Source organism: Camarhynchus parvulus, chromosome 2 (assembly GCF_901933205.1).
Source record: "Camarhynchus parvulus chromosome 2, STF_HiC, whole genome shotgun sequence".
Taxonomy (NCBI): domain Eukaryota; kingdom Metazoa; phylum Chordata; class Aves; order Passeriformes; family Thraupidae; genus Camarhynchus; species Camarhynchus parvulus.
Genome location: NC_044572.1, coordinates 81,688,202 through 81,715,167, shown reverse-complemented (window position 1 = coordinate 81,715,167; position 26,966 = coordinate 81,688,202). Strand labels below are relative to the sequence as shown.

Genomic DNA, 26,966 nt, shown 5'->3' with positions numbered 1-26,966 from the left:
AAATGCCATGTACCAACCAATGTGAATGTATTGTTAACCAATTAGATCTGACACAGAGCCTTCTGATAATCTTATAAAATATGACCCATACAGTAAGTATTCAGCTTTTTCCTGCAGGAAGAAAATAGAGTCTTGGCTGATTTATTACAACAGACTTGACTTTAAGGCATCCAGAGTCCATACTGGACTAACCAAATAACTTGCTTGCTGAGGAAGCCTGGGTATGAAAAAGAAGAGTTCGCTCCATCACTTCAGCTTTTTGGCCCTGCAGACAGTATGGGCACAGACTGTGATGAATTTCAATACTTTCAGCACCACCAGAGCAGCACCCTGTGGCAGCAGAACCCTGTTTGTCCAGGCACACCTATTACACCTTCCTCATTGCTGAAACTTGCTCATCACTTCTTCATTAATCTTGTACCATTTCAGAGAGCAGTGGTGGAAGGCCACAGAGGAGATGCTTGCCTCTGGCTCACCTTTGCAGAGACCTTGCTCTTTTCTTTTGGCTTCACCACTAGGCAGATACCTCATTTATGTAAGACAGGTAAATAACTTCCATAATGTTAAATTAATGATCACAGCTCCTGCTGCCACCTGGAACACCATGCAGAGACCTTTCTGTTACTTTTCAGTAAAACATTAATGTAGCCAGCACAAAGGCTCACTCATGTTGCTGGCTGGCAGCGTGCTTCAGTTCCATGTCTGTGCCGCACCACCCTGCCTGGCCCAAGGTATTCATCCAGAGGTAACCACGGAGCACCTTGTTCCACCTGACTGCCTGTGGGGATTGAAGCTGCAGGTGAAGATTCTGTGACTGCCAGCTTCGGCACCAGAGCAGGAACAGTCTTCCAAGCTGTCCCATCAGGTTTCTCAGTGCCCTGCTCCATATGCTGATAAGAATTTTCCATGTCTGCCTTAGCTTCTCCCGCTGCAAGTCCTGCTGGAGTCATTTTCCTGATGTAGCACAGATTACTTTGTTTCCTGGAAGCGTCACACACCATGAGATGTCTGGGTGCAGTTTGTCTGCATTTCAGAAATTTTCCAGCTCAATAGATGGGTTATCAATAGTTCAGGGGAGTGGCATTTCTGCCACACCAGAAAGCTACTAAGGGAAGGCTTGGACACAGCTTCCAATAACCTACAAACTGGAGGTTCTTCAACTGCTTGGGCAAATGTAGGAGGTAGGAGATGAATATAGGATGAATAGAACAATCTTTGACACTTCAGCCTCCACCCGCTTCACATTCGCCTGGATGTCTGACCTCCAGGGAAACACTCTGTCAACAGTACTTCCCAATACAGATCTCAGGGCGTAGGGGATTTAGCAAACACATCTCCTGCAACAGACCCAGCTGGGTATCTGCTCACAGGAAAAGATCAGAGCAACTCAGAGGGTTATCACACTGTTGGATTCGCAAGGTCAACAGGACAGAGGGCAGGAGCAAACAAGGACAGTGTTGTGGCACCTGGGCCTCCCAGGCCATCACTGACAGCTTGCTCACAGCCCTTCATCTTCTCCCTGTCCAAAGCAGGCTGATGGAGAAGCACTGGCTATCACACACAGGTCAACTCTGCCAGTATCTCCTGACATTGCTCTACAGAGTCTTTAGGGAGCAAGAGGAGATCCACCTCCAGATCCTCCACTGGGAAATGTGTTATGGAATATAATGCTGCTATGTGCACACACTGCTTATTGCTTTACATCCTCCGCACAACTGATGTAATCACACTTTGGGCCCTGCCTTCATTATTCCTCAATTTGAAGCATTTCTTGGAATTTTTTTCTTTTCCAGTCTCTGAAGGTAAAGTTCATGGGAACAGAGATTTTGGGAATCAGCTGCTCCTTCCTGTGCTACACAGAGTCCCGGGAGGACAGACCTACATGGTCTGGAGGGGAGGGATGGGATATGTGTATCTGCTGTACTGAAGAAAGCAAGATTGTCCCATCATTCCCAACACAACAAATACCAAAATGCACACACACACACACATGCACACACACACGCAAACACATATATACACGTTATGCACTTACAAGTGTTTTTAACGATGTTTATAGCTCCATTTTTATAGACATTACCTATGTGATTATACGTGTTTAGGCAGGTAGGTGTAACTATATACGCAGAGGCACTTATATACCATGCATGTGTCCTTACATATGACCACAGAGCTGCTGTGTCCCTGCGTTAGCTGCGGACACTGTCCGTGCGCACACACGTGCACGGAGCTGCCGCGGTGTCGCTTCCCGGCCCTGTGGGCGCCGACACTCGCGCACACGCACACGTAAGCGTGCAACACCTGCCCCCGCACCCGCGGGTCTGTCCCAGCGCCCCTCCCCGCCGTCACCGCCCCCAGCCCGCCCGGCCGGCGGGGCCGCTGCCGCAGCGCGGGGCGGAGCGGGACGGTCCCAGCGCTGCCCGCCGGCCGCCGCCCCGCCGAGCCCCGCAGCGGCGGTGCCGCCAGGCGGGCGGGTGGCGCGGCGGGGCCGTGGCGGCGCTGCCCGGGCGGGCGGCCCCTCTCCCGAACAAAGGGCCGAGGCGCCGCGGGCCGGCGCGGGCACGGCGGGGGCTGCGCGGGCGGGCTCCGACCCCCCCGCCCGCCTCGGGGGGAGGTGCCCGGAGCGCCGCGGGGCCCGGCCCGCCGGGAGCCGCCGGGGATTGGCTCGGCCGAGCGCGATCCGAAGGTGCCGGGGAAGCCATCTGCAGCGCAGGCGGTTTCGCCGCTGCTGTGCGGGGGGAGGGAGGGGGCTCTCCCGTGCGGGAGGCTGGGGGATTTTTTTTTTTTCCCCTTCCTACCTTTCTCCCCCCCACCACCACCCTCCTCCTCCTTCCTTTTCACGGGATCATGGCCACGGCGGCGGGGCCGTGATGTCCGCGGGAGCAGCCCCGCTGCGGCAATGGTCCCCGCCGCAGCTCTAGGCAGGGGAGGCGTTTGAGCGGCGGCCGCACATCCTCCGGCACCGCGGCGGCACCGCCGCCTCTCCGCCGCCCGGGCCGGCGGAGAAGCGCTTCGCCGCCCGCCCGCCAACAGCACACCCGCCGAGCCGGGCTTTAAATTGATAACAGCCACACTAGAGCCCCACCGGTGCTCAGAGGCGGCAGGGATCGCAGAGCCGCGCACAACATGGCCACTCTGCTGCGGAAAATCGGGCTGATCCGGCTGCACAGCCGGGACACGGAGGACCCCAAGCACCACCACCACCGCAGCAGCAGCCAGCAGGGCTCCTCGCTCCGCGGCAGAGGCAACCAGAAGAACAGCAGCAACAAGCCGCAGCCGCAGGGCCCCCCCGGAGGCGGCTGCAGCAGCAGCAGCAGCGAGGGCAGCCCCGGGGGCCACAAGAACAAGAAGGCGCCGGAGCCGGCCAAGCAGCCCCCGCAGCAGGCGCGCTCGGGAGTCGGCCGGGAGAAGCCGCGGGAGCCGGGCAGGGAGCCCGGCCCCGGCAAGGAGGCGGCGCAGCGGCCCGGCCCCGGCTCCGGCCCCGGGTGCGGGTCGGGGCCGGCGGCGCTGGTGCCCGCGGGCCGGCAGCAGCACTGCACGCAGGTGCGGACCCGGCGGCTGATGAAGGAGCTGCAGGACATCGCGCGGCTCAGCGACCGCTTCATCTCGGTGGAGCTGGTGGACGAGAGCCTCTTCGACTGGAACGTGAAGCTGCACCAGGTGGACAAGGACTCGGTGCTGTGGCAGGACATGAAGGAGACCAACACGGAGTACATCCTGCTCAACCTCACCTTCCCCGACAACTTCCCCTTCTCGCCGCCCTTCATGAGGGTGCTTAGCCCCCGCCTGGAGAACGGCTACGTCCTGGATGGCGGGGCCATCTGCATGGAGCTGCTCACCCCCCGCGGCTGGTCCAGCGCCTACACCGTGGAGGCCGTCATGAGGCAGTTCGCCGCCAGCCTGGTCAAGGGGCAGGTAGGGCTCCCTGCTCGGCGAGGAGCACACGCGTCCATCGCTCGGGGTGCGGGGTGAGCGGGGTGGGAACCCCAAAGGTGGCCAGCCCGCGGCTGTCCGCCACCAGGCCCGGTCCTTCCCGAGTACCTGGTGTCACCGGTGGGGCGAAGGCAGGGACACACGTGTTTGGCTCCGGGGTCCCTTCTCCGGCAGGTGCGGCAGAGGTGCGGGGCAGCTTGGAGGGACGAGGAGCACATGCATACATCGTGTCCTCCCGCCTGGCTTTTGTCCCTATGCCTGGCTCTGCCGCCTGTGGCACACCAAGATACCGGGCTCGTTACCCCTGATGGGCACCTCACAGCAAAAGGGGGCTCTCCGGGCTCCAGTGGGGTTTGGGATTGGTGCCTCCTGCCCTTCACCAAGCGGTCGGCCATGCTCGCTGGTCCCTTGCGTGCAGTGCTGCCGCTGGCGGAGGGCGCGACGCTGGAGCTGCTTCCCCCCGGTCTTTGTCTGTGCTGTCCCGCACAGCATCTGTCTGTGCTGCCCCGCACAGCATCCCTGCGGGGACGAGGGGCCACCCCGGCCTTGGGGCTTGGCGCACTGCGCCGAGTGTGCCGCGGGGTCACGCCGGGAGTCCTGCCCGAGCTGCTGGCAAACTTGTACAGGTTTGTACAAATGGTCCGGCCCGAAAGGAACAAGTAGTTTGGGCCAGGTGCTGCAGCTGCAGCAGTCAGATGGTTCCTGCCAGCTCTGCTCTTCAAAGGAGGTGATCGGTTCTCCCAGCAGAGGATCTCGTCTGACCTGAATCGCTGCATTTTATGCTGCTTTTTTTCCCCCCTTTTTCTCCTGCAGAATATCCGTATAAGAGAAATATTTCATAAGCCGTTTTTAATAAATGGGTGAATATTGCTGGTAGGCAGTAGTTCTTTATGCCTTATATTACCCTTTGTATTATAGTGGGCAGTGCACACATGGCTGTGACAGGGTGGTTTTCCTGTTCGTGAATGCCCTTGAACTCAGGGGACCTGCACAGTTCTGTATCTGTCAGTAAATTATACTAAGTAACTTAAATTTATATCTTGTCAAGGAGGTGGAGAAAGAGTAAATAATAACATGCTTTTTATTTGCTTAAAAATGAGGTTACTCCTGTTGCTTCTGTAGTATTGCTTGCCTGAGCAGAAGTAAAGGTTTGTTTCTTCTTAAGACTGAAATTAATTTTGATTTTTCAACAGGCTCTTTTGTAAGTGGCATGTCCTCCCTTTAACCTATTTGGTTTGGGCCTACTGCTCCTTTTTTTTTTAAATCAGATAGTATTTTTCTCTGCACTTCATTTCAAGAGGTCAAGTTTCCTAGGTCACCTTGGGATATTAAAAAAAACATCTACCAAGAAGAAAAAAAAAGAGTTTTAATTAACACAGAGGCTGAGGTACGTTGAAATTCTGTAGCTGCATTACACTGTTTGTTAACCTGTTACTTTTTAAAGAGGTCATAGTTCTTGTTATTTGTTACAAGAATTTAGAATGACAATGCTAAATTCTCTCATTTTGTAACAATTCAGCCTCTTCCTGAGGTGTTGAATGTTAAAGGGGTTCAATGAATATTTACTGGGATCATAAAATGGCTCAATGAAGAGAAGCACGGTATTGTTTTATTAGTAATTAATTCTCAGCTCTATAATTTGACAATTTTCTTCCCTAAACCACTTAAGAGATTTCCAGAAAGTAGTAGCAATTTTTTATTACCAGAGGATGTTTATGTGTGCATCATTAATAAACACATTTAAAAAGCAAGAGTTTAAATAACATTCTTCCAGAAGTTTGCAAAGTCAATTATGACAGAAGGAGAACTGGGATTAAAAAAAAAAAGCAGAAATAAACTGCTGACAGTAACTTAGTAGTTAAATTGATATAACATGGCACGTGTCAACCTCTCAGATTGTTCAATCCAAGTGGAAAGGTTATTAGGCAGTACAGTCAATACATTTATTTTCTGGGTTAGAGAGATGTTGCCTGTGATGGATTTGCCGGCCTGTCACCGTAGCTGGGCTCTGTGTCATGGGAGCCACGTTTCTGTAATTGCACTCCCCTCGTTATGTAATCCCCACTCCATTGCATAATAGGGCTCAAAATACAGCTGGCGCTCCCCTATCCCTGTTTCATTTTACAGGTGATCCACTTTAGACCAGCGGGTTTTTAAAAATAAAGATGGAGCTGACGGAGCACGGAGGGCTGAGGTGCTGCATTCCCCAGCGCCGTGTGGCCAGGTTTGGGTGACTCCTGCCATGCTGTGGGCAGTCTTGGTGCCTGCAAGGAGCTGTCCCAAACAAATAGCCCTGGCTGTCACCAGGTTAATTGTGTAATTTCTGTAAGCTGCCTGCAACCTGCAATAGCATGAAATATTCAAGATGCAGCTCATCAGCAAGGCTGGAAGGGTGAGGGCCATTCTCCATCGCCTCAGAATGAACCTGCCTGAGCAAATGGCAGCAGCCATCCGGCTGAGGGGGAGATGGGGCACTGCTGCCACCAGTGAGTCAAAGGGACCTTCCAGAGAAATGTCACTGGTTCCCAGCAGTGATTTAGCATGAAATCACCATGAATCCTCCAGCCTGTGACGCATCCAAGAGTGCGCCTGGCTGGCATGGGTGCCAGTGTGAGTGGGCAGGGCTGAGTGTTCTGCTGGCACACCTTCCTCCTTGGGGCAGTTCAGGGGGTCCAACCAAGGTGGCTCGTTTCATTAGGCATTTCTTGTCAGTCCCATTTTGCTGAACCAGCTGTGGCACTGTCATTCCCTGCTGGTTCTTCAAAGGGAAGCAGCACTTCTTGGTCTCTTGGTAGAGCTAGTAGTAGCTGTGAGCATGTATGACCTTCTGTTTTTTGACAAAGCAATCCAAAAGCAGTTAAAAGTAACATTGAAAATATGTTTTCAGACAGTTAAGATTCTTGACAAACTCAAAAGTTTTTTCATGGATTTCACAGACTTTTTCTCAGAGTAGAAGAGAAATTGAGATAAGTCATTCTGACATCTCATGGGATGTCACTCAGGAGTTGTGTCTGTATAGAAACTTAAATGTGTAACAGTGAAATTAAGAGTTAGCACTTTTCTGTTACTTTTCAGCATTGCACTTGTAAGTGGCGAAACTTGTGTCCAAGTTCCCAGACCTGAGCATATCTTCCGGGGCTTGGAGTTTAAAGCAGGGTGGCTGTTTGTCTAGATTTCACCAAGCAGGAACCATATGCCGCAGGTGACCTTGCTTGAGAGATACCCTACCTTATGGGATGCGCACCTTAGCTTCCCATCATGAATCTAGCATTGTATTTTTAGATTTTTTTTTTTTGTCTGTAAATAAAAATGTTCAAAATGAAAGAGAGGTGACTTTTGTTTAAATGTAACAATTCAACAGCCCCAAATTTAACTTTTTTCCCTCTCAGTTTTCAAGGAAAAAATGTTAATTAACAAACAAGTTGGGGTTTGTTTGGTTGGTTGCTTCAGCTATTCAGCTGAGAAAATCAATTATTCACACAGCTCTAGTCAGTATCTTGAGGGGAATTCTCAGTACATCAAAGGCCAAAGACTGTTTATCTGTCTGGGATCCAGAATCCTATTTTAAAAAACTTGGTGTTGTCCTTAACTCAACTGTAGCCTTGCTTTTAAAGGGATGACTTTGTACTTGCTTCCTGCACAGTCAGCTGCTCGCTGGCTCCTGTCATCACAGGCAAGAGCTTGGCCCTGCTGAACCAGTGAAACAGTTGCTCTGTGGAGCTGGGGTGCCAGCCAGGGAGGTGGGGTGATGCTAATGAAATAATTTAAATACCAGTTTTTTATCGTCCTGGAGGCAACTGTTCCACCTGTCTGTCTAGGCAGAGCTTCCCTTGCCTGGCTCTCTGGGTCTATCCAGGCCTTGGAGGTGGGCCATGGAGTGTTACTCCTTCTTAGCCCTTTAGAATGATTTATTGCTGATTTCAGAGAGAGGTTTAACAATTAGTCAGTTGCTCTCCACTTCCAGATAATGATGTCATTGTCACAATAATATTAATAATGGAAGGAAGGAAGGAAGGAAGGAAGGAGGAACGGTACTGGGTCTCAGCAGGAAGTTCATCATGGCTCTCCTTGGGTGACGGTGCACACAGATGAGACCAATGCCCATGTTTCAGGGAGGAGTCATCTCTCTCCTTTGAAAACATGGTAGATGATGTGGTCCCAAAGGAAAAGGAGCCAACTTTGTCCAAAAGTAAGAAAGAGTTTTGTGTCTTCTCATAGATATGTTGTTTCTCACTGGACAGAATGGTTTGGCGGCCGCTTAAAAGAGGACAAAGCTATATACAGCAGTGTGCAAGTAATGCATAAGGGTTTTGGTTTTTTCCTTTTTTTGAGAGCAACAACAGAGCTGCACCTGATGCCCTGGGGACTTCAGATGTAAGCTTGCAGTAGTGCTGACCGGTAGATGCCTTGTCCTCTTTTTCACAAGTCCCTTGTTCTGTCCATGGAGGCTGGGGACTGGACTGCCAGACAAAGGCAGCTGTCAGGTAACTGTCAACTCTGCAGATTGTCATGAAAAAAGGTCTTCGTTTAAGGGAAGTACTCCCTTGTTCTTCCAGAGAATAGGAGGAACATAAAAAAATTTCCAGGATTCTTGCAGGGAGTGGAAGAGACATAGAAATTTTGCCAGGACATATTACAATAGGAACAGGGTACCCCTAATTCTGAATATTGTTGCTGTTGTGGGCTTTTATATAACAATTTAGATAAAAATCAAAAGATAGTTTATATTTAAGCTTTAATTTTGTATCAGAAAAGTTCCTGAATTCAAATAAAAGTTGTTGATCTTTGATGCCTCACACTGCAGCATTAGAAATACCTCAGTGGGGCCCTGTTCATTTGCTTCAAATACTGTATGACTCGTATGACTATTGAATGGATTTATCTTTTCATTTTAAAGATTCAAATATCTCAGCTGAGTTTTACCAGACTGAAACAGCAGAAATGGGCTTGTTTTATGACAAACAGCTACAGAAGGTAGCTGTTAATCATAGTCTAAATTACTCCCTCTTCATCCTTTCAAACAAAAGTGTGAGCGAGCAGATAGCAGATGGGACTTGCACAGTGTCCAGGAGGTCAGCAGACTCCAGGTCTTTCAAATATGTATAGCAGAAATTAATTGCAGATCCATGGGCTTTCATACTCCAGATGCTGGGTTTGAGGAGTGTAACCATGAATAAATCAGCTAATCTCAAAGGCTGCAGAAATGTACAGAGAGCATGGTGGTCTCTGAATTATTTGGAGCCATTGTATCCTATTAAGCCCTTAAAAAATTGAATTGTTTTACTTTTTGCTTTTGATTAGTTGCCTGAGCAAGTGATTATGGTTATCCTCAAGAGGGGAAATGTTGCTTTAGGTCCAGGGGTGAAAAACATCAACTCATGTACAAGGATGACAGAGGAGACCAAAACTGTGTTAGGGGATTTGTTTCCCATAAAAAGGTATAAATGCTGGGCCAACGAGATAACAGAATATTGTTTGTGTACAGAGGAAAATCAGGTCTACTGGCCTTCTAAGATGTCTCCTTCATTCATTTGGGAAACACAGGATTGGAGGCTGAAGTTTAAGTAGGAGCATATGTATTGAGATGCTGGGCTTGATAAATGGGCTGGAAAAAATAATTGTTCATGTGTACTCTGATATATTGGTGTTCTGACCATCCACTATTATTATGCAAATATATTCTGCTGAGAGGAATGAAGACACAGGGATTCCAACTCATTGAAATAGGAGGTTGGTTTAATTCTTTTAAAAAGCAGAGGGAACATAATCTCAATTTTTCTCCTTCCAAGCATAAAAATTAAAATTTTAAAATAACTTTCAACTATCCCTATTACTGTTAAAATAGTTATCAAATAAACGAAATCCCTAAATTAAGCCAAATTACTAATTTTAAAATACACGTTTATTCTTCTTGGCATTACTTAGCTGATCTCCTAAATAAAAATTTGAAAGAATTGTGGCTTTGGATTTTGTGAGAAAATTGAATTTAGCTGAAAAGAGCAAGATTCTTCTTCCCTGAATTATATAATTGCTCATTTTCTTCAGTGTGAGTGTTCAGCCAGAGAGAACCATGTACCATTGGGGTGCTTTGTCAGATACTTAATTGAAAATTGTATTTTTTCAGATGCAGAAAGCCTAGTCACAGAGGGTGAGGTCCTGAAGGAGTAACCTAAATAACCCACTTTCTATTGTGGGGAAGATTTACTCTTCCTTTTACAGGCTCGCATTGAAAATATGCAGCTTTCCTAGCATCCACACAATGCCCAGGGATTTCCATGCATGACCGGATACTTCCAGATTGAAGATTTGTAACTCCACAGTAATTCAGCTCCTTATATGCTGGGAGTCTGATTGCCAGGCATGATCTGTGCCATGTCCCCCCGTGGGCATCTGCTCTCACAAAGTGGGACGGTGGTTAAGTAACATAATATTTACTGCGTTTCTTTTTCCAGTCTCAGCTCCTTGGGGCTGGTGAGAGAGTCAGTGAAGGGCTCTTCTTTTCCTTGACGTATTCAGTCCTTCACATGCAGTTTCCAGTTTTCCCCTGTGAATGCCAAAAAAGGTAATGCTGACTTTCAGTGCAAAGGGAGATGGGCGGTGGGAGGATTGCTGGGTGCGATTCCTCTGCAGTTAAACAGGGAGAACCTCAGATGCTGTGGTAGTTATGCTAGCTGAATGGCTCAAAATGTGTCTTAATTGTAAGGTGCACAGGATCCAGTTGTTGCACTTTTGAATGGAATAGCAGGCTTCTCATGGATATTGTTGTATTTTTTGAAAGTGCAGGGTCTGATCTGTGTTGTACTCCACAAGTAATTTCTGGAGGCTGCTGAGCATTACGCGGTGTTGGCCTTCAACTCCATCTGGAAACAGCAGTAACTGAACAGATCCTGGAAGTCTCAGGACAAGCTTTACAGGAAGGATGTGATACTGTTACCTAACCTGGCTTGCAGTGAAATGAGCACTGCACTGGGGAAAGTGCCTGAGCTAGGGAGAAGCGTAGGTGTGCTTTGATGAAAGTGAATTTGTAGTCCTTACTGGTGTGCACAGAACAGGTAAGTGGGCACCACTTCAGATGTTCAGGTGATTCCTCTTCTGAAACAGGATCAAGGTGCCAGTCTGATTCACCCTGTTCCCATTCAAAGTCACACTGAGGAAGGATACATCAGGCATGTCTGTCCTCAACCCCACGTGGCAGGTGCGTGCCTGCCTTGTGCACATGCAGTCTGTCCTTGGAAAATGTCTTTTAATCTGCTTCACAATCTTGTGCGTTTGCTTTGTTAAAATCAATGATTCTCATTGATTTAATCCTTTGCTGCACAGGCTCTCCAAAAGCCATGGAACTTCTGCAGTGACTCCTTGATAGAGTTACAAGTCAGCTATAATCCCAAACCTGCATTGAAAGATGAGTGAAAATAAACCCGAGGAAGGAAGACATAAGCCTGTGTTATGAAATGGCCCGGAGCTCAGATGCTTGTCATAGTCAGGCTTTATGAGCTGTGGAATGACTTGGTATTTCTCCTGTATCTAGGCTTGTGCTACAAAGGGTAACAAGCCCCCAGCTGCAGTAAGAAGGACTCATTTCCATAATACATGTCCATGAAAAAAACAAAGCATCATTAAACAGAAGAAATTGATGTTACTAGTTTTTCAAATTTTCTATTAATTTCTACAAATATTAAATTTTCTGTAAATTTGATAATATTATTTCCATTAAAATATACCTGGCATTGAAGTGTTCTATAATTATTTGTGGGAGGAGGTTGGAGCACTTAGCCTGAGAAAAGGTGATCTGAGTTTACCTTCCAGGTTTTGCCACTGACTTCAAATGCAGTCATACAACTTCACTATATTCCTCTTTCCCACGTGTAAAGTACAAACTTATAAATGACCCACAGGTCATTTGAGGATATGTGCTTGAAGCACTCAGAGGGCTCTCTGAGTAGATGTCCATGTGCATCTGTATAAAACATACTGCAGCCAAGAGATTGGCACATTCATATAAATAGCAGTAGAAAAGCACATCCACTTGTGACTCTCATCTTACTAAATTTGGGTTTAACTCGATTAGATGTTCCCGGAGGCAACCTGGTTTTTACTACTGTTTTGCTCTTGTTTTTTCTTGTTTTAACATTGTAAAACTTAGGGGAAGGTGAAGATTGGCATTGTTGTAGTGCCTTTGTCTTTACAGCCTGTCACAAAGGATGGTTGCATTGGCTTTGCTTTGGTTGGATTCACACCCATGTTTGACTGGGGTAGCTTCAGATTCCTGATGTGGAGGACCTGTGGGCTTGTGCAGAGTTGCTGTCATATTCCCAGCCTTCTCACCTAGACTGGCCCTCAGGAACTATACCAGTGCCTGATTCCACATATAGGTAGTCCAGGGAGCTCAGCAAAAGACTGAGAATACATAGATGAGAAATCATCCCGCTGTCACCTAGACTAGCAAATGCCCTTCTGGTGGCAGGGAACAGGGACTGCCTCTTTTGACAGAAGCCCACCATGTTGCCATACCTTCAACCCTGGAGATTCTTGAGTCACCAATAATGTAGCCAGGCACCCAAATTTTCTTATTCTTTTGCCAGCACCCATAAAATGCAGGAAGGGAGTTTCTACACCCTTATCTGTGCTGAAATCAAGCTGCCAGCTAGGTACTACCTTAGGGAGAGGCAAGGGAGAGCAGCACAGTGCTCTGTAGCTGTCAGACAGAGATTGGGGCTGTAAGCGTTTGTATCGATTAAGAGCTACTGGCATCAGGCTACTGGCACAGACAAATGAGCATGAATAATTACTCAGCTGCAACTCAGATTTCTTTTTCCTTGACAAAGAGCAGTTAGCTCCCAGAAGGCACAATTTATAGGATGCTTTAAAGCCAGAATTTGCTATGATTTTACTTCTCTTATGGATTATTCTTAAAAAGGAGACCAAAAAAGGCATGGAAGTACTGCTTTGGAAATTACACATTTGCAGGAAAATCTCCTTGTTTTAATTCACTTATGCTGCAGCATTATGAGTATTTGTCTGTATCACTTTCCGTACCGCTTTACTTTAGCTATAGCTAATAATCATATACAGTGCAATATAAATTGTGTGCAGTTTTTGAGACATGATTAACTGTGCCTTATCAGTACATGAAGGAAAAAAATTATGAACCATGTAATTGGGGGGAGAGACTGTGTATATTGCGCTCTAACAGCGATGTTGTGACACATTGCAATCACTGCACTGAGAGCATGACAGTACTCACTTCAGCATCGCTCTGCTTTTGAATGTGTCTCTAAAGCCAGTGGAAATATTTTCCTCTGAAAGCTTGTTTAAATATTCTAGGATAATGCTGTTTCAGGCTTGAGCGCTGAGTGCCTCTGTTCCTTATCAGAAAATGTTTGAGTGTGTTTGCATAGAATAGTTGGGGCCCAAAGCCATTAGTCACTGGCACATTATGGAATATGTTGCATGCCAGAAACTCATAGCATGCTTCAATATTTAGGAAATCCATGGATTTTGTGTCATACATGGAGAAACCTGGCACAACAGACTTGGAAAATGGGCATATCATTGTGGATCATCTTCCTGTCCATGGAGGGATCGCCATAGATGCCGTGTCTGGCATAGTGACTCTCTGCAGTGTTTTGTGTGCTTCTCTCTCTCTGCTTGTTTTCCATCTCTTAACATTTACCTAGGGTTGGGTCAGCAGAACCTGCTGTAGAGATCTCTTAAGAGATGGAGGCAGAAAAGAGAACTATAGCCATCCATGTGTCCTTATGCTGGCTTTCATGATGGGCCAAGGTTAGCCCCACGTGCAGAAGGCTTGTGTGATTTGCCCTTGGGAGACCAACCTGGAGTTATTTGCATTGCCAGGACTAATGAAAGTACACAGGGTGGAGGAGATTGGGTTAAGAGCTGTGCTAACAACATGAAGGTTTGCCTGCTTCTGAGTCTCTTAGCTGTGCACTACTGGAAATTTACACATCTTTTTGTTATCTGGTCCAGGTAAAACGCCTGGATGTGACTGAAGGTTTGCTGTGACACCTCAGAGATCCACAGTACAGGAGCTTACATTGTTTCCACAATAACATCAGCCCTGTAAGGGCTCATGGCTGTGTACACAAAATTTCTGAAAATTTGGGACTTAATAAAGCAGGGAGTGACATCAGGAGTGGACTGAACACAACCTTGAAAGGTTCAGGACCTGGCTGTGCAGTGCCACAGCTGGCCTGTGTTGGCAGTTCAGCTCCAAGTGTCTAAGCTGGGCTTGGAGACCACCACAGGACCCTTCCAGACAGTGCTTTTGGTGATTGTATGATCCTGTGGAAGGTTGACTTCTGTTACATAGTCCCGTTCTTCTAGGGAGTGTCAACAGGACACACATGGAAGCACACCTGGTACTGCCCTAAAATCATTGGGTTGGGATCTGGGAGCTACTATAATTTATTTGACAAGAGAGGGAACTCTGTTTGTCCAGAGAAAGCCTCTTGAGGCTGTCCTGACTCTGGAAGGACCAGAAGAAATGGCAAGACTGCTTTTCATGACACCACAGGCCAGCTGTGGGTAAATATATGGTCATAGTGGGCTCAAGAGTTTCAGGCTTTATATTTGGGTTCTGTACATGATGTAACTCTGTCTTTGGACTACTTTGTGATCTGGTGATGCTGGGGAAGAATTTACATGGCACATTGCTGACAGTGGTACCGACAGATTTTAAAGAGCTAATAGTTCCTGAGTTGGATGTTTTTCAGGATATGCTTTGGTGTCACAGAGCATTATGAAGGGGAGATGTGTTCACAGAGACTACTGTGGCATCACTTAGACATAGAGAAACTGCCAGATTTGCCCACAGAGGTCTGTAGATGTGAATGTGTCATGTTTTAACCTCAGATGCCAACCAAATGCTACTTAGTCACTCCCTCATCGCATCCCTGGCTGGGGAGGAGAATCAGAAAAAAGAGTAAAAACTTGTGGGTTGAGGTAAGGAGTTTGGTAATTGAAACTAAGTAAAATAGAATACTAATAATTATAATAACAACAAAAAATTGTAATTAAAGACAGAAAGACAAAAAAACCACAAGAAAACCTAGTGATGCACAATACCATTACTCACCACCCACTGACAGATGCCCAGCCCTATCCCCAAGCAGTGATTGGCCCCTCCCAGCCAGCTCTCCCCAGTTAGTATACTGGGCATGATGTTCTGTGATGTGGAACATCCCTTTGGCCAGTTCAGCTTGCTGTCCTGGCCATGTTCCCTCTTGGCTTCTTGTGTGCCTGCTCACTGGTAGAGCACAAGGCACTGTGAAAAAGCCTTGGCTTAGTGTGAGCATTGCTCAGCATCAACTAAAACATCAGCATGTGATCAACATCATTCTCATGCTGAATCCAAACCACCACTTCTACTAGAAAGAAAATGAATTCTATTACAACTGAAACCAGGACAGGAGGACAAATCATACATGAGATTCACTGTGGGTCTTTCACTGAGCATGGCAGGAGGGAGTGGTTGGTCCCTTGGTACGGCCAGGGTACTGAGAAGGCTGCCCACAGCAGATCATGTTCCAGGAGGTCTTTCTGCCCACCATTATCAGGGTTATAGACTGGATGCTCATCCGCTGTTTGTGCAGGCTCGTTAGCTTGGGCAAAGCCTGGATGAGTGGCATGCAATTGCTTGCTGTGCCACGCAGGCTGGCCGCAGCAGGAGCGCGAGCGAGGGAGGAGGCTGAGTGCAGCACACGTCCCCTGCGCCTCAGCATGGCTGCAGGAAAACCAGTTGGGTGCTGTGGCATTGCTTTCACCTTTCATATGTTTCTAGCTTGTTAAAATTATATCTTGATAAGTACATGAAGTCACAGCAGATGGCAAAATCTGAAACGTTCTTTCCAACTCTTTAATTAGGTTTTCAGTTATCCTTTTATGAAAGGCACTCTGCGAGCGTCTGAAAGTATTGCAAGTATTTAAATAAGCTCCTGGTGCGACTTCTCAGAGCTGAAGTCGACAGTGATATCTTTATGAAAGGCTTTCTTGGGATTTTGCTGTTGTTTTTAACCTCTTGTGGAATGTTTTGATCTTGTTCAGATACCAGTTTGATATCTTTCCTTGATGTGGTGCTGGACACATCAAAACATCGGCCATCCAAATGATCTGTATTCCTTACCCTGGCAGTAGTGACGCATGTGGTTTGGGGATTGGTCAAAATGCAGTTGTGCCTGACAGAGCTGTGGACAGCACATATTTACATACTGTATTTACCATCACTGCCATGTTTACAGAATGCAGCACCTCACAGGCTCCTGCCCAGAGTTAAAATGACTGCATGTTTAAGTAGCAGGCTGAAAATAAACTGTAGTCAGGGCTGGTAGCGGTACCTGGTAAAACATTTGACACTTTCTTCTATAACTGCATCCAAAATGACATTTTTTACTTAAATTTGGGAAGAATTTTTTGGGAATGGCAAAAAACTAAAAATCAGTAAGACAGTAGATACCACCCAAGTATAGGCTTGAAAACATCTGAAGTTGGTCAGCTGAAATTCAAGCCTTCTTTCTTTTTACCCCAGGTTTACTTGAGGCACCAAATAGGGAAACTTTAAGTCTAGGAGGTTAAATTTTATCCAGATTATAAACAGCTGACAGGATATTGGTTAACAAGAGACAGTGCTGACCATGCCACCCATAGTTCCTGTATAAGCTTAGAAATACATGGACTGCAGCAGGGTAGAATTAGCTGGCCTTTGATGGTGCAGTTCACATACAACCTGTATATGGTACCAGAGTGGAAGTGGATTTAATGATCCCTTGCATCAATAACAGAAAGGTTTCAGAATAAACTCTTGAAATGATGCTCCTTTCATCTGATACGGCTCCAGTAACATTTTACATGATGTGATCCTTACCACAGCATTACGACACCAGAGAATTCTTACATTCCTACTTTGAAAACTGTACATAATCAACACTAAACATGAGCTGTTCACAATGCAAAGGTCCTACTTCTAGGTACAGCTTAGTATTAATGCTTTGTAAAAGCTGGGCACGATGTGAATCATACTGTCCTAGGTGCTAGGCATATAATACAGCAAGGTATCAAAGCCTTAAAGGATAAAAAATTATGTGCAAAACACAGGAGATGACAAATGGATCTAATCCAGAAATTAATCAGCAGATGAAATACTTTCAAAAGTATTTCATTGATGAGATTTTGAGGATAGCATTTTCTGTGCTGATTTAATCTTCTGTTGCACTTTGTTTTTTCTTTTCCTGTTTCTCTGTGTGTGCTTCCAACAAAACCTTAGATTAGGAAGAATTTTCACAATGTTTTGTAACAAAAAAAATACTCCTGCAGAATAATTATGATTGATAATTATATATGATATAATTATGTATTATAATTATTGAATAAGATTTAAAAAATGTGTTACCCAGCTTTATTTAATTATTCCATCTGTCACAACTAAAAATGAGATTTTCTAAGAAAATTTATGATCAGGACTCAATTGAGAGCCATTCAGATCATCCTTATTTGGGACATCTTAATTGCTGAATTTGTGTGGAGATGTAGAAGGTGTGTTGCTGTTTGGTCTATCAGGGGGGTTCAAAGAGGAAATAGATTTCTAGTCTGTAAATGGCAGCTAGGGAGAAAGGTGAGGAAAAGCATTGACAGGTAAAACAGATGTTCTGGGGAAAAACAAATGGGTAAAAATTGACAGTGAGTAAATGGAGGTGGGAATTGGAGGGTGTTCGTAATCTTTGGTTAAGGTGTGCTCTGAGAGACCTCTCAAACTGCACCAAAAAGTTATTTGTTAAAACAGGAGTAGGAAACAGCTTTTTCTTTCATGTGTCCATAGTTTTGCTGTAACAGGAGCAGTGCTGAACACAAAAGAGTCTCTGCAATATTGTGACAGCTTTCTGGAAAGAAATTGTTTGTCCACACTGCAGACTAATCTTATTCATTTTAGTCTGTAAAAGCAAATTTGATACTCCAAGGACAAGATTTTGGGTTTTTTCCCATTTCCTCCCTTTTCCTCCCTCAATATACCTGACTATTTTCTCAGTATTTGTTGCATGCAAATGCCAATTTTTGGTTTAAATTCCAAATTGACAATAAAATCAGGGAAGTAAAAGATTATTTTTGAGCTAAAAACAGAAAAAAATGAGAACATACTAAGTTGAACAGAAAAATGATAACATACTAACTTGATTCTTAATAATTGTAACACTGTAATATGATATCTGCTCATTGAATACAATTTATGGTTAAAAAGGCTTTCAGTGCAATCTATCAAACAATTACTAAAATTACTAGACTAGTGACTTTAATAAACTTCTATTTTGTAACAAATCCAGTAGGCATAAATACTTTAAAGGTGTTTATTTTATTTTAAATATTTTGTTTAAGGGTATTCATTGTTGTAGAATGGTGTTAATCTGCAGCTATAATTCTTTCTTTTATCTCTGTTGGTTGGCAATTGACACAGACCAGTGTGAAAAATAAGGTAAGATATTGATAACTCAGTAAAAGTTATCAATATCTCTACTGCCAAACAAGGATTTGAATTTTCATGCAGCTGTGCAATTAGAGGTAATATAATAATAGCAGGGTAATAAAAATGCAGCATATGCAAATGGGTGTATTTTCATTCATTACCAAACTTGGCGTGAAGGCTAATAAACAAATTATAACTTTAGATTTAAGATGGAAGCAAGGTGATTTAAGGCCCTCCTTTTAGAAAGGGCAGAGCTGTCCGTTTCTCACGGGTGGGTAGGTGGCAGGAAGAAGGATGGAGTGTGTCCCACGGGATGGAGTGTGTCCCGCGGGATGGATGCGATCTTGGTGTCCCTGCGGCAGGAGGCGAGGCACGGGCAGCCCTGAGCGCAGCCGTGCCCGGGCAGGAGGGGTGGGCAGGAGGGGTCTCACGCCGAGCACGGAATGCCGGGGGTGTCCGGGAGCAGCAGGGAGGGAGGCGAGCCCCGAGGCACGGCCGCGGCAGCAGCCTCGGGGCAGCGTGCCAGCGCAGGGGCTCGCCGGGAAGGAACAGCCCCGCAGACGCCTTCTTTCTTTCTTTTTTTTCTTTTCTTTTTTCCCCTCCTTTTTACCCATTCACCGAACATCATTTTAAATGATCTCTGATAATGCATTTATGTTTGGGAGCCATGCTGGCTGGAACCCGTAAGTGAATGCCTGTCGTCCTGATGAGTTGAAAAGTTAAGCTGCGGTTTCCAGATGCGTGTTCACGTCTTTAATGAAGGTTTTCTTTTTGTGTTTGGCGCAGGGCCGTATCTGCAGAAAAGCTGGCAAATCAAAAAAGTCGTTCAGTCGAAAGGAAGCTGAAGCAACATTTAAGAGTTTGGTGAAGACCCATGAAAAATATGGGTGGGTCACCCCACCTGTCTCTGATGGCTGATGTTAGCAACCTGCACTTGACAAAAATGCTGAACAAAAGTACTGTGACATCTCCTCAGTGCTGTACACCGCCCATCCTTTTCTACTTCAGCTTCAGTTACATACCATGAATGTCAAGGAAACATCTAAGTTATTTATGAACAGATGTGTTTACAGAGGGAGAGAAAAAAAATGCTGTGTAGGATTATATTTCAAGACTGGAGAATGGTCATCATTGAAGTCACTTGAGCGGATGCTGAGATTGCGTCATTTGCCCCCATACAGCCCACATTGTCTTCAGCTTCTTTCCATGACAGCAGCACCAAACAGCAGTACTGGAAAGTCTATCCATTACTGCTCAGTTCATTTAAATGTAAATGAAACAGTTAATATTTAATAGGGAAGCAGTGCATTGCAGGTACATGTTTGCTGTGCTGTTTATCTTTGTCTCCTAGCAGGTCAACATAACTTGAAGATTTGTCTTTATGTGGAACTGTGGTCTGCTGTGACTAAATTTAGACCTCATTTGTGCTCTATATATGACCTTTAATTCATAAATGAAACCAGAATTAAAATGCTGAAAGGTCCTAGTGTTGAAAAATTATTAAGTGGAATCACCCAACCGGTTACAATGTGCTCTCTGTGCTGATATTGTGATGTGCTGTTCAGAAATAAACCAGTGCAGTTAGCTGAAGGTTAGGTGGTTTTTTAAAACACGTCCACACCAGGGCTTAGAGGGGTTGGTTGGTGGTAGCAGAAAAATGATTACCCTGGCAGTACCTTGTGCAGTAGCATGTGGCCTGTCAGCTCTTCAAAGCAGCAAAACAAATGAGTGGAAATGGACAAAGCAACCTTAAAATTTTATCTGTTTAATTTTGAAATGATATGCCAGTAACAGAGTAAAAATTTTCGAGTCAAATGGAACATGGTTTGTAAGATGATTTGCATGACTGGAATTTTTCTTTTTTATTTTTACTCAATAGACATTGTATGTACTTAGAGCCCAGTATCTGAGAAAACCCACTGATGTATATAAATGTCCTATTATTTAATCATTAAAATTTAAGTTTTCTGGTAAACGAATTGAAAAAAACAACTTTCTAAGGGACTCCATAAAAGCTGAAGGTAATGTTAAGAATGGTCTAGAAAAGCATTAAAAAATGTGGATTCTGAGTGGAAAATCGTATTGGACACGTGCTGAATAAAATCACCAGTATCGTTTCTGCTGCCTCAGGAATTCAATCATTTTGGCCAGCTTTTGTAGTCAAAGTAATGGGTTTTCTGTTGTGAGATTCTATGCACCATATAGATGTATCTGTTGTGGTGGTATTTTAATTGAAAGTAGGACATTATCGATTGTAAGACTGATTTGGAGGGGGAAGGCAGTGTGTGTGTTTGGAAGCACTTTCCATTATATGGCTAACACAAGAACAAATCGAAATGGTTGACCAGTTTCTGTTTGTATTACAGCAACACTGGAGACTGTACAGAGAGCTTAGGGGTCTGGAGTTTGATTTAAAACCACATGCAGCATAGAAGAACAAAAGGAGTACAATGGAGTTCAAGCACAAGAGAAGAAGCAGCGGAGCAGATATTCTTGCAGTGCTGATGTAAAAACGCTGTTCAGTGAGGCTGTTGAGCTTTGTCAGCTAGATAGAGAGAAAAATAATCAAAGCCTTCACCAAAAGGAATATGCAGGTCAGAGCCACTCAGTTTTGTGGGCACTGCAAGAACCTGGTTTCTTGAACTTCTGATCTCCATCAGAAGTCACTTTTCTTTCTCCTCTGATCATTTGTGGTGTGCCTTAACTTGGCTACGAAGAGAAATGCTTGGTGCCACAGAAATCTGCCCAGATCTTGCTGCCATTTATCTCACACTGCTTTATGCTTGGAGACAAGGCTATAAACAGTGTATATATATACTTTTCCTCTCAAACTGCATATCAGTTCTGTGCATCCAGCAGCAGAATGTGTCTTTTGAGTGAGGAATAATATTTCAAGTAATTTACTTTCTCAATATTTATAAACTTTCTTTGCTCTCCCTTGTGGAAGAGGAAACTGGTATGTTTAGTTAAGCATGAAATTATTTGTAATTCCTAGCAGGACTCCCTGAGAACACAGAGAGTGATCTAGCACTGGAAATCATAAGGTTTGTTACTTCCCTTCAGAAAAGCTCTTCCCTCATCAGCACAGTAAAATAATGTTAAAAACAGCATGAAGGTGTGGTAAGTCTTTGGGGGGAGATTATTTCATTTTCTGCTGTTTTTTAACCTGTCTCTTTTTTTCTGTCAGTGGGTTATTTTAAATCTTCCTGAGAACCATATCTTTAATATTTAATTAAAGGGTTAGCTAAAAGGAACGTAGTGGGTGGATTGCTACCACTTCCCTCAAACCTACTTATTATGTGTCTTCTTAAGTGTGCTTTAAATAGTAAGAGCAAACATCATCGCTAAAAATCACAGTTACTTTCTGGCTGTAGGAGGTTCTCTGCATCACTCAGTGTCTTGGAGCAGTAGGAGAGGCAAATCAAAAAATCTGGAGTGCTTTGAAGCTGTAGCAGAAGGGGAGCAGAGTACGTGCGATGATAAGCTGCAGCAACAACTCGTGCAAGGAGGAAAGAAGGCAAAGTACACTGCATGAACTAGGGCAGGATGAAGTTCCTGCTGCACCAAAAATAATCCTGCTGCTAATAAAAAGAGACGATGGCTTATGGCAGGAGCAGCCTGTGCTGGGGGCATGCAGGAAGAAGGAGACAGCAGGGAGTGCAGAAGCTTTGTGCTTCTGAGCAGGAAGGGAGGGACAGAGATGGCTAGGAGAGTGGTTAATTAAGAGATCCATAAAGAGAGTTTATTTGTTTTAGGGAAAATTAGTTCATGGGTTTTGTCTGGCTGTATGCTAGACAAGTTTTACTTTCTCTGCTACAGACAAGCCTAAAAGAAAAGTGAAGGAGAAATTGGGAAAGGAAAGGTGTTTGAGGGGAAGGAAAAGAGGAAGACCTGAGAAGAGAGAGAGAAAGTATAACTGGGCAAGTAAAACACAGGGCAATAAAAAAAGGCTGATAATGTGAGGGTATAAAACGAGAGAGGCAGCACAGCATCAGAAAAAGCATTTTAGGTGGGACATACTGCAGGAACTTATTGCAGAGCTGCTCCAGGTACTTAAGGTCCAATAATGTCCTTTTTGTTTGTATCCCAGAAAGTGAGAGCTTCTTCCATGTTCTATCCTTCTGGCAGCTGAGAAGAAGGATGTTAGGATTTGGAGCTATGTTGTGGAACTCAAATCGGGCTGTCACGTCTCTTCCGTGAGTGAGAAATAAACCTAAGTGTCATTCCCAGATTCTAAATTCCAGGAGGCCAAAATGAAAACAGATTGGACAGTCATCTGCTTGGTCAAAGTTCCTCAAAATCAGCAAAGTGGGAGGATTTCTTTTGCAGACAGCAAACCTCAATATTCCCCATTTATCCAATCAAAAGTCTCCTTAGGATTTCTTGTAAAATTAGCAGTCAGCACAGGTCCTCCGGCTCTCATTAGACCCATTTTATCAGGAACATTATTTTCCATCTGCTGTCCCCAGAACAGATGATTAATTTGAACCTATCATCTGGGGAGGTGTGAAGCTGTATTGGGAAGTTACTTCCTGGCTTCTTTAGAATATATCCTTTAGGAGGATCTTTGAGACTGAGAAAGCTATTTGAATGAATACAGGCACTGAGAAAAGCAAGCTTATGATAAGGGAAGAAAGCTAAATACCTAAATGCTGAAAGATTTCCACAAAGAACAGAATTGATGATTTATATATGGGAATGTATTTCTGTGTCATTAGAAATTGGTCCTAAAAATTCAACAATGGAAACCTTAGCAGTCAAAGACCTCTTGACCTTATGTGTTTTTCTGTCCCAAACAGAGTGTGTCTTCTTCATTCCAGCCTAAACTTCAGTCCTGAGCCCAGAGAAGGATCATAGGTATGATCTGTTTATTTGGTGCTCTGATACTGTGTTATGTTAAAAAAAGAGACTAGTTTCATTATCCTTGTTGAAAGCAGTGCATAAGATCCTAAAATGAAACTTATTTAGTGAACATCAGGGTTGGAACAAAGCCCTTCTAGTATGACAAATACATGTGATATGACAATGTAACATATATACTTTTAGAAAACTCATTTGGAAAGACACTGAGAGTCACAATTGCCAAGCGCTGTGATGGCCATTGCTCTGATGTGCTTGCAATTTCTATTCCACAGGAATTTACAGAAGAGAGAAATAACTTCTTGATAGGCTGACTGTACAGAGAAAAAATAGTGTCAAATTAACTGGCTTTGGGGTTTAAAGAATTAATTTAAAGTAAATGTTTTTTCTTCTCCACTTTTTAATTTTTTTTTCAAGATTCTCAGGCACCCACATGGAGCCACAGGTGTCTTCATCTTACACTGGCAGTATGATCAGCATGGTAATTTACATGGCTCTGGTGAGGTGGTTGATTATGAACACACTTTTTCTTGGAGAAGTTTTTAGAGGATAACTGACTTCCAGCTGAATGCCTGGGTGTGGAGCTTGGCAGACGCACTGAGGATTTACTTGTCAGTGTTACGTAGGCAGATGTGATGCATGCATAGGCATCCCAAAGCTCAGCTGAAATCATGGGGAAGCATTTGCATAGAGTCAGAGTGAAAAGTTTGTCTCTTCCATGCAGTAACTTCTGGTGAAGGAGTTCCTCTGAAACTGTGCTATGAACTATGCAATAGAATTAAGTAGACCAACCAGCTGGCACAATATAATTTTCCAGTTATGTTTTCCCTCCCTGACAAGCACCAACTCAAACAGTCTGCTACAGACAACACATTTCAGAGAATGACAATTAGTAGCAATGCTGAAGTAAAACTCCTGGATATTATCTCCTCCAGCCTTCCCAGTGCATTCCTGAGGGGAAGATGTAGCCCTGATCTAAGTGAACAAGAGAGACAGAGAGGGCTCACTGAGACCATGCGCTGCCCAGTGCCAGGTCTGGGATGAGGGGGGCAGCAACACTCTGAGCTTACCTAGACAATGTGTATCCTGTCTCATTGTCAAGTACTGACCTTGCAAACACTTCACAAACATGCATTTTACTTGGATTGAATCGAAGGGCTCAGTACCTGTCTGACCCAAGTTCCTGCTTGCAGAGCAGATGGGTTACTAAATACACACTGTGGGTTTTCGTGTAAGTTAGCAACACAGTTAAAGTTTGCTATGCTGGCTCTGAAGAATAAATTGGCTTTCAAACTAGGTCTGAGCACAAATAGGTTGGAAGTGAGTCACCTGCTATTATCAGAACAGTTGCACTGTAGAGGTGGTTTCGTCCTTACATCAAAGGGTGGAGGTGAGGTACTGTAGGGAGAGTCACCCTAGAACACTGCAAGACGTTAAAAAGACAGCCTTCCTCTGTCATGTGTATGTGTCCCACATTACTGACTACTTAATTGCATCCTCTTAAGAGTACGTTGTTCAGCTTTGTAAATTTTAGCCCCTTCAAAGTTTTACTCATATGCTAAGGAAACATTAAGCAAGTCACGTAAATTTACATGAAAAGCCTTCGTTTCAATTTGGAAGCACGCAAATGCCATGCTGACGCCTGTCAAATTTCACCAGCAGCTTCCTCTCACAAGTCATGGACAAATCAGCGGTGACGGTAGTTAACACAAAAATAGAACCTCTGCAATTTGGATGTTTGACTTTGTCTTTTCACTGATTGCTTTGTCTTTCGGTTTGACTGACTGCAGATGAGAACGTCAAGCTAACAGCAGTGGAACTGTCATAGCATTTGTTTATTTATAACAGCTCCTTTTGTTCATGCTGCTAAATAAGGTGGCAATAAATATTCATTGCAGTTGTGCTTCACCAAACGGGAATTCAGAGATAACTCCTCGAACTCTGAAAACTTTGCATTTTATACCCAGTGTTTGCCACCACACATAGCATTCATTATCTTCTGCTGTCAAATATTCTTGTATTTTCTTATTCAGTGACCTCCTGTGTTTTAAATTATTTGTGGTTCACTAACAGAAATATGTGAAGTATGTTGCAGGTCCTCTTGGCTCAAATCACTGAAATGTAACTGAACCAATTCTAGTTGCCTGGGTGATTTAGAAGCGAACTTCACTTGCCATTTGCATTAGCAAGATCTGCAGACTTTTACTAAATATTCCTCAATAAAACCAAGACTTCCGTTTCAGCACAAAATCTATGCTGGCATGGATTAGCATGTCTCAGGAATGAAAGCAGACCATCCTTACAGGAAATTTAAACCATTTATGCCAGCATCATTTAGTTCTGAAAATGCATGGTAACAATACAACATAGGTAGTGCCTTATACTGGATGAGGTTTTAATTATTTGATTATTACATAAACATACTTTTGCAATGTATTAATAGAATTCATGATAATCCCAGCAAACTGGGAGGAGTGATTGATATCCTGAAAGGCAGGGCTCATATCCAGAGGCACCTGGAGAAGCTGAAGGAATGGGCCAACAGGAACTTCATGAAGTTTGACAGTGACAGGCATTAGACCCTGTATTTAAATGGAGCCACCCAACTGACCAGGACAAGCTAGGGCTGTCTGGCAGCACTGCAGGAAAGAGCCTGGAGTCCTGGGAAGACAAGAGTTACAAGGGATCAGCAAAGCACCCCTGTCTCAAGGGCTCAAGGAAGACCAGCCACACACTGGGCTGCACTGGCAAAGGCATTGCCAGCTGGTCAAGGAGTGTGATTCTTTTCCTCACTTGTGAGTTGACATCCAGAGTACTATGTCCAGTTTTGGCCCCCCAGAACATGGCACATTTTGACAAACTGAAGGAGCACCAAGAGGATTCAGGATCAGGAGCTATGATGTGCAGGAAGAGGCTGAGAGAGCAGCTTCTGCTTAGGCTGGGAAGAGAAGGCTGAGAGGGGGCTGACAGCAGTCTTGCACTACCTAGAAAGGGATTACAGAGAAGATGCAAGAAGCCACTTCTCTGAGGTAAACAAAGAGCAAGAGGTAGTAGATGCAAATTGCAGGAAGCAAGGTCCCAGCTGGATGAAGGGAAGAACATTTTCCAACCCTGCAAGCAGGCAATCACTAGAGTAGGTTGGCCAGCAATAATGGAATCTCCACTGTGGGAAATTTTTGGGACTCAGCTGCATAATGTGCTGAGTAACTTGATCCATGCTTGAAGCAGGCATTTTGACTAGAGATCCCCATAGGTTTTTTCCAAACTAAATGTTTTCATTATTCTGTTATATGTATTATAAAATTTTGCTCTACAGAGGTATTGGGAAAACAAAATTTATAGCCAAAAATATGCCTGATTCATAAAGCTGCTAACCTCCAGAAAGTATAAGGTATCCCTTGCCAAGCACCCTGTGCTCTAACTTCACTGCATGGATGTTGGAGTATGAAGTTGTACAAACACCTGCTGAAGGTGTCAGTAATTCACACTAAAACTCTTGCATACCTACACCGGCTACAACTCCACTGCTACAAATATTTTCCATGTAAATGGGTGTTTTGAGACAACTTTTAATTCTGCTTTCCCTGAAGAACTTTAACTGGTTTGTCATGTTGTCTGTTTTCCCGCAATGCAAGATTGAAAAATACTTCCCTCAGTAGAAGTCATGGAAAGCAAGCCTGGAGCTTACAGAGGGGGTCTCCTG

The 26,966-nt window shown here is 44.5% G+C and overlaps 1 protein-coding gene across 1 annotated transcript; it reads left to right on the top strand.

Moving 5' to 3' along the window:
* The first annotated feature begins 2,581 nt into the window (after nt 1–2,581).
* UBE2QL1 (ubiquitin conjugating enzyme E2 Q family like 1) lies at nt 2,582–20,522 on the top strand. The gene is made up of 2 exons (XM_030971739.1): nt 2,582–3,915; nt 19,190–20,522. The coding sequence occupies exons 1-2, from the start codon at nt 3,127–3,129 to the stop codon at nt 19,319–19,321; spliced, it is 921 nt and encodes a 306-aa protein (XP_030827599.1). The 5' UTR covers nt 2,582–3,126; the 3' UTR covers nt 19,322–20,522.
* The last annotated feature ends 6,444 nt before the right edge of the window (nt 20,523–26,966 follow it).